The 19,288-nt window shown below is 43.4% G+C and overlaps 1 protein-coding gene across 2 annotated transcripts; it reads right to left on the reverse strand.

Moving 5' to 3' along the window:
- Positions 1 to 3,969: 3,969 nt before the first annotated feature.
- On the reverse strand, positions 3,970 to 19,129 carry zgc:113149 (uncharacterized protein LOC541363 homolog). Of its 2 annotated transcripts, XM_041941423.1 has the most exons (7): positions 19,065 to 19,129; positions 17,109 to 17,369; positions 14,579 to 14,673; positions 13,284 to 13,440; positions 12,146 to 12,325; positions 10,286 to 10,339; positions 3,970 to 9,303 (listed from the first exon to the last, which is right to left on the reverse strand). In XM_041941423.1, exons 2-7 carry the CDS (start codon positions 17,248 to 17,250, stop codon positions 8,414 to 8,416), a joined length of 1,518 nt encoding a protein of 505 aa, XP_041797357.1. In that variant the 5' UTR covers positions 17,251 to 17,369; positions 19,065 to 19,129; the 3' UTR covers positions 3,970 to 8,413. The 2 variants fall into 2 exon arrangements, with proteins under 2 accessions (XP_041797357.1, XP_041797358.1); XM_041941424.1 differs by lacking the exon at positions 10,286 to 10,339.
- Positions 19,130 to 19,288: the final 159 nt, after the last annotated feature.

The raw sequence follows: 19,288 nt of genomic DNA on the forward strand, positions 1-19,288 counted from the left end.
GCTCTCACCCTTGTTATTCATACTGTACACTAATATATGTCAGAGCACTTTTAAGAACCGTTTCATTTTAAAATACGCAGATGACTCGGTTATTGTTAGCCTGCTCCAAGGAACAGAGAACAGTCTTGGCCCTGTCGTTGACAACTTTGTCAAGTGGTGTGAGGACTCACACCTACAGGTCAATGAAGCCAAAAGACATGGCCATTGATTTTAGGAAAAATGCCAATACACCTGAACTCATCACAATCAAGGGACGAGCCATTGAGCAAGTGCAATCTTATAAGTATCTTGGGACTATCATCGACTCCACTTTGAATTTTAAATTAAACTGTGAAGCTGTGAGCAGGAAGGGACACCAGCGTCTATTCTGTCTGCGGAAGCTGTCCCGCTTCCACGTTGATAGGACCATGATGACACTTTTTTATCGTGCTTTTATTGAGTCGGTTTTAACTTTTTCACTTGTGTCATGGTTTGGAAACCTGCCCGTAAAAGAAAGGAACTCACTGAACCGGATCATTAAATGGTGTGGTCGACTCATTGGGGAGTCACAGCTGTGCCTACAGTCGCTGAACACTCGGCAGGTACAGCGACTGGCCAGCTCCATCTCTAGTTACAGAACTTACTTATTTATGTATTATTGTTTTACTGTCCCTTGGATCATGCTCTTATGTTTTCTTAGCATGCCATTAACAGGTCTTATATTGGCATTTTTAGTGATATTTAATGACTTTTTATTTATTTTAGTCTTTTAACCATGATCAGTGAGCTGCTGGGAGTACCTGTCAATGTCTGCTGCTAATCTGTCTTCTGTATGTGTCCTGTGTTTCTAAATGTTGTGCATAATGTTTGAGACGCCCTCTCCAGACTGCAAAACAAATCCACCTACGGGTATCAATAAAGTTACCTTGACCTGGACCTTGAATTACTTGTTGCCTTTACAGGTTCTGCTGTTACAGCTGTTGGTGTGCACATGTTACGCTTTGACACATGAAAGTACAATAAAACTAAACTGCGCTGCTTTAAAACAAGAAGCACGGTGGAATTAGTTTTGTTTCTGCATACAGAATAACTTAGAAGCTGAAAGGTGAAATGTGTTTTAGATTTGTTGTGTCACTGCATACAGATGTCAAATATTCCTTTAATATTGAATACTATCCATGCTGATGTGGGTTATTGATGTTTTCTAGTGGATTTCCTCTAATGTGACATTCTGACTTCATATATCTCAGTTTTAATTGATCATTTCTTGTAGTCACATGCAGTACATTATGTCGCAGCTACTCATTATGATGCATGTTATAGAAATATTCCAGACACTGTCCAACCTGTGCAGAGGTTTCCAGATTCTGGAGGAAGAACAGGATCATCATCAGTGCCATCAAACCCAGCACAGTGCATCCTTTGTGAGTTTTTAAAACACAAACACACACACACGCAGCCTCTGCCTCTTCCCAGTAAAACCAGAACCAGAGTCCTACCTGAGGTCCAGAGCGACAGAAACACAAGCAGCACGCTGTGATCCATGAACCCTTGGCGTGACGTCTGAAGCAGCCTGTCAGCGTGTCTTCATCTGGCCAGGAGTCCCGTTCAGCCCTCAGGCAGATTTCTGCTTTTTTTTTTTTTTTTCACTACTTCCTGTTTGCCTCCACTTTGGGCATTTCTAAAGCTGTGATATGAGCTGCTGTCTCTCAGGGCGTGAAATACCTTATCTGTTTGGTGAAATATGAAAATTCAGACATGTTGTCATTAATACTGGAGGAGACTTCAGCAAAAATCTGCTTCATTTAGCTTCCAGCTTGAAATACGATTGACAGCTTATTCACAAACAGGATGTGGACAATCTGCAAAATGTCAAAAAACACTCAGTGAGCGCGTTTCTGAAAGTTCAACTCACAGTGTATCATTATCATTATTACTATAATTCACAGCAGAAGCACGCTACATTTAAACTGTTTGTTTCCTGACGTTTGAAAAATAATGCTTCCTGCTTCCAGATTTCGTCTGTGATGGTGTCGGCTGCTGTGGTTGTCATGGGAAATATAAATGTAAATGTATAATAATCGTGCTGAAGTGTTTTGATTTGGACAAATTGGCGCACAAACGCCATGCTCGCGTGGTGTGAAAAACCAATTAAACTCTTAATTTCCATGATTCTCCACGAGCAGCGGCGTGGATCCTCCTGTCACCGTTATTCTTCTTTAGAAAATATGCGTCCAAAGCATTTATTAATTTTAGCTCGTCTTTCACTTTTCTTAGTTTAAATGAGTTTACTGGAGGAATAAAAAGGAGAATCGCCGTCTGGTCACTGTAATTAGAGCTTGAACTGCTCACTATGCCTGCAGGTCAGAATACGTTCAGCCTGACTGCGTTACGCCCGAGTGACTGCCACAGGACTGAAGAGCCTCAGAAAGCATCATTATCAGCGTCTTCCTGCTCAAACTGACGTCTCTGAACTGAAACCTAATTAGCTGAGGCATGTAGGACGTGAAGACGAGACTGTTAGTCTTCCTGAAGATGTTATCAACAATAGCTCATAATGGAAGAAGAGTTGTATAAATGATTTTCTCTAATTCAGTTTTGGCCTTTTCTTGTGAGAAATAATAAAATCCTTCAACCAGTCACAGAAGGAAACATTTCGTTCACCTCGGGTCTAAAACTGAGGCCACAACCTGCGATGAGGCCTCTCAAACTGACACTGACTACTTCCTGCACACTTCTGCTTTTCACCTCCTGATATTACTGAACCACAAAATTTTATCATTTTGCAAAAATACACTTTGAGAGAGAGTGAAGAGATCAGCTCATCCGGTCAGAGGTGCCGTTTCCTCTCCATCTTTCTATCATCTCACCACGCTTCCTGTTGTTCTGATACAAAGCTGCTTGAACAAAACGTGACCTGTCTTATCGTTTCATTTCCAGGTGTTCACCTGGCCACCTGGACTGCAGCGGAGAGCTCCTCCTGCCACCAGACAGGAGTCAACGCTACGGTAAGACCCCACTTTAAAGCCTCTGGTTTATGTCCACGAGGATGCTGAGCGATGTTTATCTGAATTCACGTGTTGAGCAACAATACTGGTTAGTGGTTGGATTTAGACGCTGTAACTCTGCCTGTGATTGGCTCTGATGATTGATGACTACACTGAAGTGGTACTTAATTAATTTCATGTTGAAGCAGATGATACAAAACAGAACCATCAATCACTGAATATTGTTCACATACTCAATTCTCTCAAGCACATATGTCAAAGTCAAGGCCCGCGGGCCGGATGCAGCCCGCAAATGATTTTTATGTGGCCCCCCGGACGATATTTGATTAGTATTAGAACTGGCCGCAGCCGCCCGCTGGTGTTTTGGTAGCCCACGAACTCACTGCAGCGCGGCAAGCGGGCCTCGGCTTCATTATTGATCAGCAGCCAGAACAGATGTTAACTTTCAGTTACCCACTCCCCAAAAAGGAAAGTATTGTTTTGTCTGTGTCCTATAGATTGTTTCTTTGGCCCTCTGTTTATTTGACTTTGAAATCCCTGCTCTAAAGTGTTTTTGTTGAACTGGACTCGACAGTTCCCACACCCCTCTGTACTGGACACACACGAAACCAGTATGATCAGTGGGTGAGTGAAGGGATGAGACGAGCAGCAGTGAACTCAAGGAACTAAAGGATAAACTGTTGTTCTTTATTCGCCTCCACCCTCGACAAATTCCACAAAAAGCCCAAAACCAAAATGTTTGTCCGTCCTCCTGTCTGTGGCTCTCTGCTCTCAGCCCATTGGTTCCTGCTGAAGACATAAATCTTTTGTTTTTAAGAAAAGCTGAACAGTTTGTGTGTGTTTTGTGCCACAGAGGATGTGACGCACACACTTTTCAGCAGATACGTCCACTGCTGGTTTTGGTCTTTTCATGTAATTTATAAGAAAAGTAAAGAAGAAAAACAAAAACAAAAAAAAAACAGAAAATACAGATCTGTCCGCTTTCAATAATAAAATCTTTATTGGCAGGATCTGGTTGTAGGAAACATCACAAAGCCCGGCGTCACAGCAGACAGTTAGGAGTCATTTGGTCAGTCAGTTGGTCAGAGAGCGGCTGGTGGGGGGGGGTCTGCAGGTGGAGGATACGATGCTACGAGCAGCACAAAGGAGGCCGAATGAGCACATCAACGTCAAGTCACCGCCAACATCCCAAAGATTCACGCGGACATGAGCTGAACTGTTTGTTGGCTCTGAGGGTTTTACGTTGGGGCTGTCGTGTATTTCCAGAAAAGCTCATGAAGGAAAGAGAAAGCTGATGTTCAAGGAGTCGAAGCTTATTCTACGTTATGAAATGTTTATGTTAAGACTTCCCCCCTGGATATTTCCATTAGTAGCTACAGTTTTACAAAGGTTTTCCTTCATCCGCTGCAGAATATAACACTTCTTCTTCTTGACAGAAAATGAATTAAAAATGTTGAAAAGCATCGTTAACCAGCACGTTTCTGAATCATCTGTGAGAGACGGCTGATCACAGATCAGAGAACAAACTGCAGCTCTCCGGTTCAACACCGGGGGTGAACCCAAAGGTGAACCCACAATACTGACGGTCTGAAGGAAGTCGTGACCCACAGCAGGATTTAGCTCCGTCCATCTCTGTATCTACTGCAAACCTGCCAATGCAGCGTTCAGATTAACTCCCAGCAGACAATCAAAGCGCAGAAACTGGTTTGTGGAGACTTAAAGTGCAGACTTTGTCCAGTCGACATGACAGTAAATAACATTAGAATAAAAAAAAATGCTGACTCAGGGTTTACCTGCTCAATACAGGAATAAAATACTTCAGCACAATGTCAGCAGAACTGAAGGACTTTGTACCAAGAGTGGTTAAATATCAGAATTAGACATCACTTCAATAAATACTTTATTAATACCCTTTAGGGAAGTTTATTTTTACTCCACTGTTACTTACTTTAAAAATAATACTTATTCATGTTCCCCCACGGCCACAGGAGCCCTCTGACCACACGATAACAGCTGTTCCTTCTGTTTTTAGCTCCGTCAGCTCTGACCTGATGACCTAACAGCCAGTTATTGGGCAGATTTAAAGACTGATCAGTAATCAGCCTCCTCCACTCAGTTCAACTTGAGACAGAAAAGTCAATAAATAAAAGCATAATCTCTGATCTGACCATGACGCTGAGGCAGTTTGGAAGCAGGTTACAGATAAATTACAGGATCTGAGAATTATTTGTCCTATATTTGGCAAAATGACTCAACAGGACCGTTAGGAGACACTAACTTGTTTCATCAAAAAAGGCCAGTTAACGAGGATTTGCTTCCTGCTCTGTCTGAACAGCTCCTGCCGCGTCGCCTTTGAGCCAAACACCAAACCAGGAGTGAGCTCTGAGCTGAGCGGCACTGACGGCCTGAGGGATGACCCCACCCTGGAGCTCAAACGCAGGGTCAGTGCTCTGATATTCTACTGATGTTACACTTGTTTGTTCGTTTCCTTTCATTAATCGGGACACTCACACCGAGCGCTGCAGTGCACTCGAGAAGTAAATGAAGCGCGAGACTAGAACGAGCGTGTCTTCATCTGTTTTTATCAGCACAGTGCAGTCAGTCTGAGTTCATGTGGGTTGACTCCTGCAGCTCAACCTTTTATATGAATGGAAAACACAAACAGTAAATACAGATGAAAAAGATTCAGGCACATAAATAAATGTTCTCTGATATCATGTTTTAAAACTCTGTTTCCGCTGGTAACGTTCTTTCAAAAACAAAACACTGTGACCAATCGTGTGATCCGCTTCCTCAACACATGTTGCTGTTAATCTACCCGTGAGACCTGATCTGGCCCGGCTCTCCTCTGTGGAGAAGAACAGGAAGTGAGACAGCACCGGCCAGACAGGTGACCCACGAGCAGATTATCACAGCTTCTGTATCCTCGCAGCGCAGCGAGGACAAAGCCATTCCATCTGCAGCACGTACGGAACGACCGATGTGGATTCAGTCCACGTTGGACCGGTTTGTCTGGATCTAGTCTGCAGGGGAGATCAGACACTAGACTGATAAAGCAGAGAACTGCAGAGTAACTCTGTGTGTCACATCTACACTTGTGTCCATGCTCTCACTCCCTCCCCCTGAGGACAGTACAGTATGTTTCAACAATATTAAATGAATACTTCCATATTTTACAGCCAGCTCTATAAGATCCAGTTTATAATCAGCCAAATCTCACATCCTGTGTCACTGTACAGCTGACTGGACTGAACTGTCTGCAGGAGTCTGACAGGATGATCGGGGCCCTGATGTCGGTTAGCTTAAGAATAATCTTACTGATCATTTCACTGGTTATTCTTCTTTTGTTTTCTTATTTGTTACATGTTTGGAATAAAATCTAATTAATTAAAAAACAAAAACGACCTACTAACGGACTAATCACAGATACTGTAGCATGCCACCTTTTGGGTGAAAATTTCACCTTGTGAATAGCAAAGGGAGTAAAAAATGACCTTTTCAAGCAAGATCAGTGTATTATTTTTGTTTTGTACAAATTAACAGTGAATAAAAGGAAACGAGCACCGTGTGAAAGTTTGAGCGCTGACAACTTTTATCAAGGTCTCTGACCTTAATCGGCTTGTTAGGGCTCAGTCTTTAGAAAAGGCCAAGTGGTTCCATCACACAGAAGCACAATATACATCCTTTCTAACAATGACCTCAGTCCTGTCAATGACCTTGTCAATGTATCATCATCATCAGACAACTGGAGGACTGAAAACTTGCTGCAGTTAAACAAAGACGAGACTGAGATCGTTCTGGCAGCTGCTGGAGATCAGAGACAGGAGATCCAGTCCAAACTGGTCTCACTGTCTCTGAAACGCAGTGAGCAGGCAAGAAATCTAGCTGTTACCTTGATTCAGAACTCAACTTCACAAACCACACTGCAAGTATAACTAGGACAACATTTTACCACCAGGACAGCATTTTCTCCAAAGTTAACTCCATCTGGTCTCCGTGAGTGAGAGCTGCTGAAAAACTGGTTCATGCATTCGAGTTCTATTTAACTTTGTTCATATTTGTTGAGGGTGTGAAGCACGTCGAGCCTGCATCATGTGAGCTGTGGTATATGAATAAATAAATGCGATTTATAAATAATCTCTAAGCAGCAGCCTGCACTCAGAGACTTTAAATAAACGATGGCCACAAAGCAGGAGACGATAGAAGAGCAACATGTTCAGGTTGCTGTTTCCATCAGTTTGTAATCAGTAAACAGGAGCTGTGGAGGTCCAGTTGAGGTCTGGAAGACCAACAAATCATCATCTTTTACTCATTTAGCTATTCACAGTAACACATTTTGACCAGGGTGCCCAAAACTTTGCATGCCACTGTACTTGTGTACTACACACACAGCCAGTATCCCAGCAAGAAAGGAGAAAATACGACTGTTTTAACACTAACTTGTTTATTTTTCAGCTCCTAAGAGAAGCAGGAGAAGCAGACTCACAGATTTACGGGACTCAAAGACCTCCACTGTGTTCAAGGCTGCTGCCCTCCCGATTTCCTATATGCTTTGGACACCTTCGACCAGCAGAAAGGCTGTGAGAACGATAGAAAAGGATCAGCTATTCATAATCCTGGAGTTTGAGTTTGAAGGCATCGACCTAGAGAGCAGCAATGAAACGGTGACATCGGCGGCGAACAGCCTCCAAACTCAAACTCTCTGGAAAGTGGACTGATGCTGGTCTGCCTCATTGACTACTCTCTCCAGACCAGAAACCGGTGATCTGACAGTGTGCTGTGATATCTCAAAGGATGACGAGCTGTCCATGGGCCAGGGGGCTGACAGACTGATGGAACGGGAGAATGCAAACACCTGGAGTAACGACCACCCCCATAACAACATGCTGTGGCTCCACTACCTCTGCTCCAAGCTGCTTTCCATGGAGTACCAGGGCTCAGGAGGGAGCTAAGGGACGCCAAGGACATGCAAGAGGAGCTCAATCGTTTCTATGGATACGCTCTACCACCAGGATGCTGCAAGACAGCCCCAAGTTTCAGTAGTAAATGAGCACTGAACATATAAAGTGTGAGGATGTGCACACGCAGACTGGGTTTTACTATGAAGAAGGTGCAACGTATCTCGGCCTCCATCAGTCAGCAGTCTGCTCGTCTGACGTATCAAAGTCAAACCTCTCGTTCACCTGGACACACTGAAACTGCTCGTGTTGGTGCATTTAGTCCCATTTTCAGCAACGGAAAGCAACTTTCTGTCCAGCAGCGATGGTGGCTAGAAAAGTCTCTGTCATGATTAGATGTTGACATCAGAAGGACTCCACGTGGTGGCTGGCTGCCTGTCATCTACTCCTAACGCAAACATTTACCTGCACGTGGCTCGTGGTTGCTTTCCATCCTGCACATGTCGTCTCTTTTGAAAGCTCTATTTTTCAGAAGCGTGAAGCGGGATGATGATGATGATGATGTGTCGCCATTTGTCCACTGTTGGCTTTGTCTCTAAGCATAGTCAGCGTGGTGTTGGAGAAATCTCTCAGGATGTCCACTGTCTCCCTCTGCAGCAGCAGAGACTCCTGCACAAACTCCTGCTGGCTCTCCACCAGCAGCTGGACGGACTGAGCCAACGTCTCCAGAGACTGAGACACCGAGGTCAGAAGCATCCTGCTGGCTCGCTGCTGCTGGAGGCTCTGAGAGGCCATCTGGGCCACGTGGTCGTGGGCCCTGCGGGAGGACGCTCCAGCTGGCAGAGGGTCAGAGGGGTTTGAGCCTGAGGTGCTGGTATGATTGGGTGGGAGGACTGAGGAGGAGGAGGGAGAAGGCTGATGAGAGTTGGAGGAGGGGACAGAAGAGGAGGCAGCAACGGAGGACGAAGAAGACACGGCAACAGAGGAAGCAGAAGGAGCGGGAGGCGGTGGGATGGAGGAAGTGGAGGGCGCGTTGTGAGAGGTAGAGTCATTGCTCGCAACAGATTTAGAGGAGGTGGCAGGAGGGAGAGCAGAGGAGGAGGGGGGAGCAGGGACGGAGGAGGCAGTCATGTTTGAGCTTGTGGGGGACTGCGACGGGGGAGGCGCAGCAGAGTACGAGGCGGCGTCTGCATCAGGAAAAACGGAAGAGGTGGAGGCCACAGAGGAGGAGGGTCCAGGTGGAGGTCTGGACGAGGTGTTGTTCTGGCTGTTGTTTCGGGAGTAGGTGTGGACCGGCTTGATCCTCAGCAGGGCGTTGTCAGGCAGGGGGTCCAGGGAGGTGGAGGAGGGCGGGGGAAGAGAGGGAGGGTAGGAGGAGAATGTGGAGTCCTCATTTTCGTCAAAATCCGTCATACGTTCTGGTGGATCAGAGAGAGACGGAACATGTCAGTCAGCTTCACGCTCACCATCACAGGGATCTTTAAGAAAAGCTGCTTTAGAGCAGAGCTGCCCAAAGCGGGGCCTGCGGCCCAAAGTTGACCCACCAAAACCTTCAATTTAGCCCACCAGATGTTTCTAACAAAAAATAAAAATATATTAAAACTTTACTTTGAAGAAATTATAATCTAAATCGCCGTTTTATTTTTTGTGTGTACAAATACCCTTTAAATGTGTCGGATCCCTAATTTTTTATTTTTCAGAATCTGACCACGGTGGGCTTTGTGGCACTTTGTGCATTAATCAGTCATTAAGGGAACTTGGGATCCTAGAACTGTTTACTATCTTAACAATAAGCGGCTGTTTGCCTTCGGCCCGTCGCCCACCGTTAAGTTTAAGTTTCAGCCTGTCATGAGAAAAAGTTTGGGAAATCATTGTAAGGTTTCATTCATCGGCATTTCATCTATTGGTCACCTGGGTCTCCTGTTCACAAAGCCAGAGTGCAGAAAACACAACATGTGCTGATTTATTAAAGTAATTTCTGATTTTCCAAGAAGCAACATAAAAACTCCAAATCAGTGTTCAGTATCTTGTAGGAGTTCACTGATCCAATTCTTTCTCTTCCAATTCAAACTCAATGGAGCTGCACCAAGCACTTATCACACTGGTGCTTTTTCTTTGTTCTGATTGGATCATTCTTTTATCTGTGAGATAACGAGGCTGAAATTTCACCTTACTTTCCACCATTCATTCACCAATATCTAAGCCTGCACAACTTTGATGTTTATGAAGTTGTTGTCACTAACTTCTTGCATTATTCTAGAATGTCATAAGATCCTGTCACCAACAAACCCATCTTGTATGCTTGTCTCACATATGTGAGGTTTAACTTTCCCTACAGCCACACCTCAACAGTCAGACCGCTTGGCTGAAAACGTCAGCTGTACAAAACTACATTCTTACCTCCATCGTCAGCCAGGTCTAAGTCAAAGTCAGAGGAGGAATGGAAAGGATCGCCTGCAAAACATGGCAACGTCTCATCACCATGGAGGGCTCAGCAACAGTTGGATAGTTTGCAATGCCAAAATGTGTGAGAATACCTCAAACTTTGAGTAGAGGAGAGGCAAAGTCGTAGAAAAGGAATCGAGCATGCATAAAATCAAACTGTTGTCATCGACCACACCACTGTGAGGAAATGTGTTTCGTCTCATTGCCAGTCAAAGTTCTTCTGTATTAAGAAAATCGGGTGTTGGTTTTATGCTTCTGAAAGCAAAATAAAACATGTCTGTTTGCTTATATATTTTTTTTCTTACACTCGTGGTGCATACCAGTGGGTCAGGCTAACATTTTTCTTTGCTTTGGTGCAGGATTTGATCTGGGATCAATTCTGGGTCACATTCTGGAATTATACAGGAATTGTGGGTAACCAAACTTTGAAGAGGCATCTCTGTAACATGGACTGAGATCCCTCAAAAGAGTCGCAAATGTTTTATAGAAGGTCCAGTGTGTAAGATTTAGGCGCATCTAGTGGCAGAATATGGCAGAAATGGAATATTTGTGATTAACAAACGGACAAACACAACATTGACAAGGAGCAACTTTCGCATTTTTCGCAGGCGAGGGATATTCAGTTGGTTGCAATCTGCAACCTCACCACTAGATGTCAGGAAACCCTACACACTGGACCTTTAGGTCTTGTTTTAACATCCTCATCCATAACATCATATTCTCACAGTGGGGGTTCTTGCTCAGACTGTTGTACAAAGATAAACTTACCTTTTCTTAGTATTCTGTAATACTTTTTTCTTTTATATTAACAAAGTGATGGAGATATTTTGATGTTGCGCACCTTTTGTCTCTTTAAAATTAGTAAAAAAGTAAGAGAAATGTTCCTTTTTGAAGATTAGTGTTAAACAGGTCAGAGTGCAGTTGCCTATTTTAATCTGTTCGGGATGATGATCGCAGAGGGAAGGAAAAGTTTGTTCTAGATGCTTTTCCAGGCCAGTAGGACTTTGTGGCGCTGAGCGGGTGTGTATAGTTCAGATAGGGGGGTCTGGGATGAGCCAATTATTTTTCTGGCCTGATTAGCTATGCAGGAGAGTTGTGTTTCGTGAGGTGGCGAGGGTGCTGTAATGTGATTTAATGTTTGAGAGGAGTACAGATTCAATTAGTGCCTTGTAAACCAGTGTTAAAGTGGCCTCGCAGACATTAAGAGTCCCGAGCTTCCTCAGCTGATGGAAGTGCTGCTGGGCTTTCTTTGCACACAGAGTCGGTGTGCTGGGATAAGGACAAGGAGGTGTCTCTCTCCCTCCAGATGATTAAACTTGTTCTATCTGCCGGCCCTTGATATTGAGAGGTTAGAAAAGAGGATGTTGTTGTGAGTCTGGTCTCACAGCACACCTCCTTGGTCTTGGTGATATTCATCTTGAGGGAGCTTTCCTGTTCTCCCCAGACCAGGTTTTTTAGTGTCTGATGGTACTCAGACAGAGCACTGGGGCTTTTTTTTCCCACTAGGCTTTGCTGTTCACATTCTGATTGTGCGCTGGTCTCCTTTCTACTGTGTCTAGTCTGTGAAGCTCAAAAAGGTCTTCCTTCACATATAAAAATCAGACCAGTCGATCGGCATTCTGCAAATAATTGTGTACTCAGGAACAGAGAAGAAAGCTGCATGAAAACTGTGCGAACTGAGGCGATTCAAGCCACTACAAGTCCTCTTTCTTACAGGAGCAGGCTACGTAGACGTACACATGAATTTCCTGTCCTGGCCGCAGTACATGTAGCTCATGCTAATTGCTTTTCTTAATATTAGTAAGATGTACTTACCACCGAGTTCTTTCTCTGGTGAGGAAAGAGGAGAAATGTCAAAGGAGGATCCTCCTGGTAGAGAGTAGGAACTGTCTGTCAGGTTGAGGTAGGAGTAGGGAGGAGGGTTAGACGGTGGGTCTTTACTGTAAAGCTTTGAAAAGTCGTCGTCTTCGCCAAACTCCAGATCACTGTTGCCATCTGAGAAAAAAAACAAATAAAAACTAGTTAATTAAGGAGAAACAACGACAATTTGATTCATTGAAAAGTACATTTGGCATTTGTCCCTCACTGGTCTCCCATCCAATTCCATATACAGTGATCCCTCACTCCGCTTCTTCTCTACCTGTGCATCAATAACGTTGCAGTTTAATATGTACTCGTACGTAAAACAGCTCGCCAAATTTACATTACGTACGTGCAAATTCTCAATTTGGAGTTTTGCCTATCACCGTGTTCTTCTCCTGAACAAACACACCTGCACCGCGAGCTTCAGAAGAAGAAAACACTGCAGAGCGGAGTCAGGATGCAGCGGCTCAGTCTGAAGAGCAGTGAAATACACCTGAGTCACTATTTGTCCGACTGTACTTTGTATTTTTTTCATAATCATTTTTTATTTTCTCCCGTTTAATCCAATTACTCGGGTCGCGGTGGGCGGTGCTAATCTCCGCAACTTGAAGCCTTCTGTTTACGTCGATGATTAAAATTATTATTTGACAGTACAGTACAGAAGTTATTTGTTGAAAAAAATGTTTCTAAAGTACTTTTATTTGTGAAACAAATGCTTGAGCCTGTAAAATGGTTTGTTCTTTCTTTTCAATGTATAATAGAGTATTTAATTGTACAATAATTGTAAAAAAAAAAAAAAAAGGTTTCTACTTCATGGATTTTGCCTATCACGGGTTCTTTTTGGAGCGTAACCCCCGCGAAAAACAAGGGTATACTGTAGTCTCTTCTTTGTAGGGCCTTTATGTTTTTTTGTTTTACAGCAGCTGTTTCATCTAGGAGTGTAATGGTATGCAGGAGAGGCAGATCGAAGCACATTTTAACTTATGACTTGCTTGTTTTCTCTGTCGTACACTTCACTTTACTATGCATTAAAGCCGGTTTAAACCGGTAAAACCACATTTCAGAGACTGCCTGGCTCTCTTGTCCTCACCTCCTCTGGGACTCATCATTAATATCTTATGGACCATCCTCTCCACGGGGCCCAGGTTCTTCTTCCTCATCGTATTACCATTGGGGCCTCGGAGGGCTATGATGCGCCGCTTTCCATCACATTTGAGGTCCGCCCACTTCTTCATGATCTGACGCACCTGTGAGAAAATAGATCCTCCTTTAAAGTATTCTACTGTGATGATTCACATCTTTACCGTCTGCTACTCCTGCAGCCTCTGCTGATGCTTCAGCCGAGTGCTGAGACTATTCGTGAATTAGTCAATGAACAGATAATTAATTTCCAGCTATTTTGATTTGACATAAACCATTTATCAAGCATAAACAACAAATACACTTCATATCATAGTAAACTGATCATCTGACTGGCAAAATGATGAACTGATGAAATTAAACTAATACTACTAGAAGTGTTAATCATTCATTCTTTGCAACCGCCAAAGAGGCATCATGAGATGGTTAATAGAAAAACATATTCCTGCTTTACCTCAAAATGGGTCAATAAGTTACTCAAATAGAAGAATCTGAGAAGAAAGGATCCGACTTTATTTGAACTGGTCAGACAAATGTAAATTGTGCTACAAGTTCCACACTGACAAATCATTTATTTGGCAACCACTGGCTTAATATAAAAGGACGACTTACATTTTAAATTACTAATGAGAAACACTTTGAATGTAAATTTTCCAGCCATGACAAGACTTTCCAGCCAGTGAAGAAAAAGTATTAAGCCGGGGGGGGGGGCATTTTAAACTAAATTACAGTGTGGCTGAGGCACAGCCTACAATTTCATATGACATTGGCCTGTTTGACAACACTGCCTGTTGTAGTGTGAGAGTCTTAAAGCTGGCTGTACTGTTAAGAACAGAGTTTAAATAAAGCTGCTGCTGCTGCTGTTTGCTGGTGTTACCAGCCTGTTTACTGAAAATGTCCCCAATGCGTAATGTGTGTAATCAAACACTGAAGACAACTCGGCAGGACACAGCTGAGCGCACACACACACACACACAGTTTCTCCATCATCATGCTCACATTGTTCTGAAGAGGAAGCTGTAGACTGTATTTTATTACCATCAAAACTAATCTATTTAAGTGGCCGGTTGGACTTAAAGGAGTAGTCAGCTGTAGTCAGCTGTTTGGCCTGCAGTCTGAGCTTTGTTTATAACTAAAACTAAATCACATCAGAGTTCTTACCTAACATTTACAGAGTCAAGAAAGAAAATCAAAGATAGCCTGTAAATTCCCACAGCTAATATCAGCAACACGACAATAACAAACCTCTCTGTGATTCTCTCCCAGACCGTTGATCTGATCCGTGATTTCAGCCCAGGTCTGTTTCTTGGTTTCAGCCGACACGCCGTGGTTAAACTTCCCTGCGGGGAGGAAATATAACATGTGAGGCTTAGTTGGCATGAGAGACATCTGTTCATCAGTTCATCCGGCTCATGTTCTCCCTTTGCTGGTAAAAATCCTTACACTCAGTGTTGAGTGCACACAGAACATCAACACGGAAAACAAGCTGCCAGCACCTACTGATAGTTACAGCTGATCTGCTGACCTACTGATAGTTAACGCTGTACCTGACCTCTGACCTGCGAGCCACCAACAGAAGCTTCAACACCAACCGATGACACTGACCTCAATATATAAGCAAATGGGCACTACTTACAAAAGCCATTTTATTCTTCAGTTAGTTTCACTTTGCTGCTGCTACCTGGAGATCCCACCAGGCACAGCTGCGATGTATTCAGAAGACCACCGGGGGTGTTTCAGAAGTGGAACATTTTGCCTGCCTAATTCTGTTGACGTGCTCAAACTTTGCTTGTTATATTTCAATGATTAAAAAAAATTAGGTCTATGAATGTGCCAAGGGTGATCAAGATTAATCTGAACAAGTTTATGCACTCATACAACTATTAGCATTTTGACTGCTGGTCTCCTCTCATCAATAGATCCACTGCAGACACACAGCAGCTGATAGAAAGAGGAGGTCATGTTATACAGAGCAATATCAGCTGTTTCTGGATCAATAAATGTTCATGTTAGTTGAAATTAAGGTAAAAAAAAAAAGGTCAACGAGAATGCTGAGCTTTCAAGTTTCATCAAGCACATTATGTTTTAGGAAAGTAGTTTAAAAACATGAGCATGAAGGGTTTAATGCAAACTGCTGTTAGAAACAGAGTGCAATTAGCTGATGATCAGCCTGATCAGCCACCGTCGGTTATCAATACAAACACGCACTAATAGACTGTAAACCATTAATTAAGCCAATAACCAACTGCTGTCAATGAATGCCAGACAACCTTATCACACTTTAGCAGTTAACTAGTGTTTCTGTGGTGGTGAAAACACGTTAAAAACCAGACAAACAGTATTTGGACTAAAGGGAAGCTCCCTGCAAGCTCCATGGAAATTATTACGCCAAACCCCCTTTAAGAAGTACGACATATTAACAAATCCTTACACATCCACAAGAACACATTACTCTACAAGCACAAGATAAAAGGCGTTGCATGTCGACAGCCTTTTTGTCAATTCAGCATTAATATCACCCATAAAGATTAACTGTATTTCCTGTTTGGTTAGCTGTGCTATTCTGGTGGGAATGAGGAGAACCGTTTCAATACTTCAGATGTGTCACTAAAATATGTTCAGATTGGTGTATTACATTCACACTGAATTAAAGAATGACTCATAACTCTATTAAATCGCTGTGTGTCATCGGGGAAAAATAGGGTGGGGTCTCCTGAACACATCGATTTACTGTGCCCTTTTGGATTGTAACACAGGCCACAACAACATCACCGTAACCTGAATATTACTGAATGCCGTATACGGGGAGTTTTAGCCCCTTGTCCATATAAAGTGTGGCTGAGGCTACTGGGCGTTCTAGTATTTAGAGCTACATAAACCTATGACATCTATAAGTTATCCAGCAGACTCATGATGAGGAACAATGACAAGATAACTGACAGAAAACTTTTAATTCATAGCGGCTCCACAAAGCTGCGTAGTTAGGGGAAGCTGTAGTGGACGCCCCTGGTTCCAGAAGTAAATTTTCCCCCATAGACAGTATTATCTGACACACAGAAAGGAGCACTTCTACAGCTTGAAACAGCATTAAACTCCCCGTTAAATCACCAGTACAGAATGGGAACAAATGTGTTAGAAAATAAGTACAAGCCTGCGTACTAACAAAGTTTGGGGAGGAAGTTAACTCCAGCTCTATTTAGTGATTTCTGGCAGGAAACATCCAATTATCAAGCGTAAAATTCTGTCTCGTGCACTGCTAAAGGCTAATGTGAGCTAAAGATTACTACAGAAGAAAACTGATTTTACAAACTAAAAGCAACTTTAGCGCCACATTTTGCAACAACAAAACATCCTGATTTTATCCTGCTCTGAGCCTCTGACTTTATATATATATATATATACAAACAACTATATAAAGAAACCTGACACAAAATAGACAATGGGAAAGACACTTGCAGAACCAGCGATATTTCTCACTTTGCAACTCTTCCATCAGCACTGAATCTGTGTCACCATGTTCCTGGCTGAATCTGATCCTCGTGTCAGACAATAAAACAATAACAGGCTTAATAACTCTTCAGTCAAGTACACAGAGAAAATACACCACTTTATAAAAGCTTTGGACAAGAGGCACCCAAAAGATCTAACCAAACAAAAGATAATCTCCTTTTAAAAGCCAACACACACACACACACACACACACACACACACACACACACACACACACACACACACACACACACACACACACACACACACAGTACTTCCTACTCACTGAGGATGATGTATCTGTTCCTCTTCACCGCCTCCAGCAGCAGTTTGACCTCAGTGAAGGAGAACCTCGGTTTGGCTCTCGTCCCTCCTCTTACTCCTCCCACCTTAGACTCCTCGTCTTCATCACGCCATGGGACCGACATGGCTGCACCCCGCCCTCGTCCACTCCTCCTCCTCCTCTTCTGATGTCCCACAACTCAGTTTGGTACTGAGTCCAATGTCACCTCCCTCCAGGACTGGACTAAAGACACCTGCGAAGGGCCTGCAAAAAAGGAGAGACAGAGAGAAAAGGAGTAGAGAAAGATTAAGGAGAGAGGGAGGAAACAGAGACAGTACAGAGGAGAGAATGTAAGGCAGCGAGATGAAGATGATTGACAGAGAACAACATAAAAAGATGACGTCAGTAACTTGAACTAAACAGAGATAAGAGCTCTGAAATGCACGATTCACCCAATTCTTTTCTGCAGACAAACTTATGAAGATGGAGTATTTCATAGTGTCATAAAGTGACGTAATCAAAATGCATCTTCAGACTCGGTTAAACAAATGAATCCAGACATTACGATGCCTGCCTGTGATGACTCCCTTGCTCATTTTATACATATCGAGCACCACTGATGACTTCAGGTAACAATGGGTAAAACAGGTAAAGATGACAGGTACAGATTTGCTGATCGATATCTTATCAGCTGAGTCACAGCTGTCCACACATACTCCACTCGAAGCAGCGTGACAGGTTGTGCATCCCCTGAGAGTCTTCACATCTCATTCTACCACTACAGATGGTCATTAGAGACAGCAGTTTTATTAAAAAATGGGTTTCCACGTGATGGACGGGTCTTTAAATCAGCACAATGGTGAAGGAACGCCATAGCTGTAGTAGAAAATGCATATAGAACAACACAAAATGATATTTGAAAATAAATAGATAGATAGAAAAACACATTTTTGAGTATAAGCTTCTGTACAAGTTGTAGATCAAGAACATCATGTTTTTCCCTTCGCTTGTGTCACTAAAGCGCCCCCTTCTGGTTGGATTTTAATGCCTTGGTGAAAAATGACACCCAAGGATGAGAAATGTTTTGTTGTGCTGTGATTAGGTGTCCATGTCAATCAGATAAACAAACTATTATTCATTAGTGCACGTTTTAAAGTAAAGACTATATTTAAAAATAACTTATTTTTTTACAGAAGCCATTGTACATATTATGTGACACACACCCTGAAATTAAACTAAAAATTAAACTAAATTAAAACAAACACCATGAAAATGCGTTAGCCTAGAGTTTCCTAAATGTTTTCCCCTTTCTCTTTCTGATCTGTCTTTAACTGGCTATTCTAAGAAAGCGTGATTTTCCCACAATACGCCAGCACAGAGTTAACACGCCTGCTGTCAAACTGTTTACGGCAACGTATAAGTTAACACACTAACTGTCGAGAACAACTTGTCGATATAAATGATTTAAATGAACGTTGCGTCTGCTCTGACCACGTGGCCTGTTTGAGTCAATCAGCTGTGATCTTCCTGTGTCTTTGTTGCGCTCGTGCCTGCCTCTTCCCCTGCTGCTCGTGCCAGGCAGCTCACACAGCGAGCAGCCCGCAGATTCCGCCATCTCTGTGCGCTACGTAGCGGTAAACCGGCGCTGCGTTACACCGGCGAAACACGGCTTAGTGCGAATTTTAGCGCAGATACGTGAAGTTATCGTGGACGTGAAACGCGCGTTTACAGAACAGCGCGTGGCGTTTGAGCACCGGTCCGCTGCTGTAAGTGCAGCTACGTGACTATCGGTGGCCGAGATACAGCCGAGATGTGTGCTAGCTTGGGCGGTACGCTGTTTTTTTCGCGTTGTTGTAGCTACACATGCTTTTCAACGCTGAATCTGTACGCGAACGGTCAGTTATTGAGTATCAATCGCGACGTGTGGGGTAAATATCTGTTTCTGTGGGGGGAAATTACCAGGAAAAATGGCGTTGTTCTCTCCCTCCTCTCCTTCCTCCGTGCGGTTCTCCCGAAAGTTCGGAGTGACGAGAACAACGGAACTGCGCAGACTCCGAAGCGCGAGAGATTTTTTTTTCTTCCCTTGAACGCGCAACATTTTCAGCTCGCCGCGCGCCCCCAGCTGCCCCAGATACGGCGTGCACCAATCAGTCCCACTTTCTAATCCATCAAGCATTAATCTC

This window comes from Chelmon rostratus, chromosome 7 (assembly GCF_017976325.1).
Source record: "Chelmon rostratus isolate fCheRos1 chromosome 7, fCheRos1.pri, whole genome shotgun sequence".
In the NCBI taxonomy this organism is placed as follows: Eukaryota; Metazoa; Chordata; class Actinopteri; order Chaetodontiformes; family Chaetodontidae; genus Chelmon; species Chelmon rostratus.

What these genes read in the sequence shown, in the direction of transcription:
- zgc:113149 (XM_041941423.1), bottom strand. Translation starts at nt 17,250, where the DNA reads ATGTCGGTCCCATGGCGTGATGAAGACGAGGAGTCTAAGGTGGGAGGA. An exon ending in GAACAGATACATCATCCTCA is followed by an intron (nt 14,674 to 17,108) that starts GTGAGTAGGAAG and finishes TCCTCCCCGCAG; the next exon opens with GGAAGTTTAACCACGGCGTG. An exon ending in ACCAGAGAAAGAACTCGGTG is followed by an intron (nt 10,340 to 12,145) that starts GTAAGTACATCT and finishes CATGTTTTGCAG; the next exon opens with GCGATCCTTTCCATTCCTCC.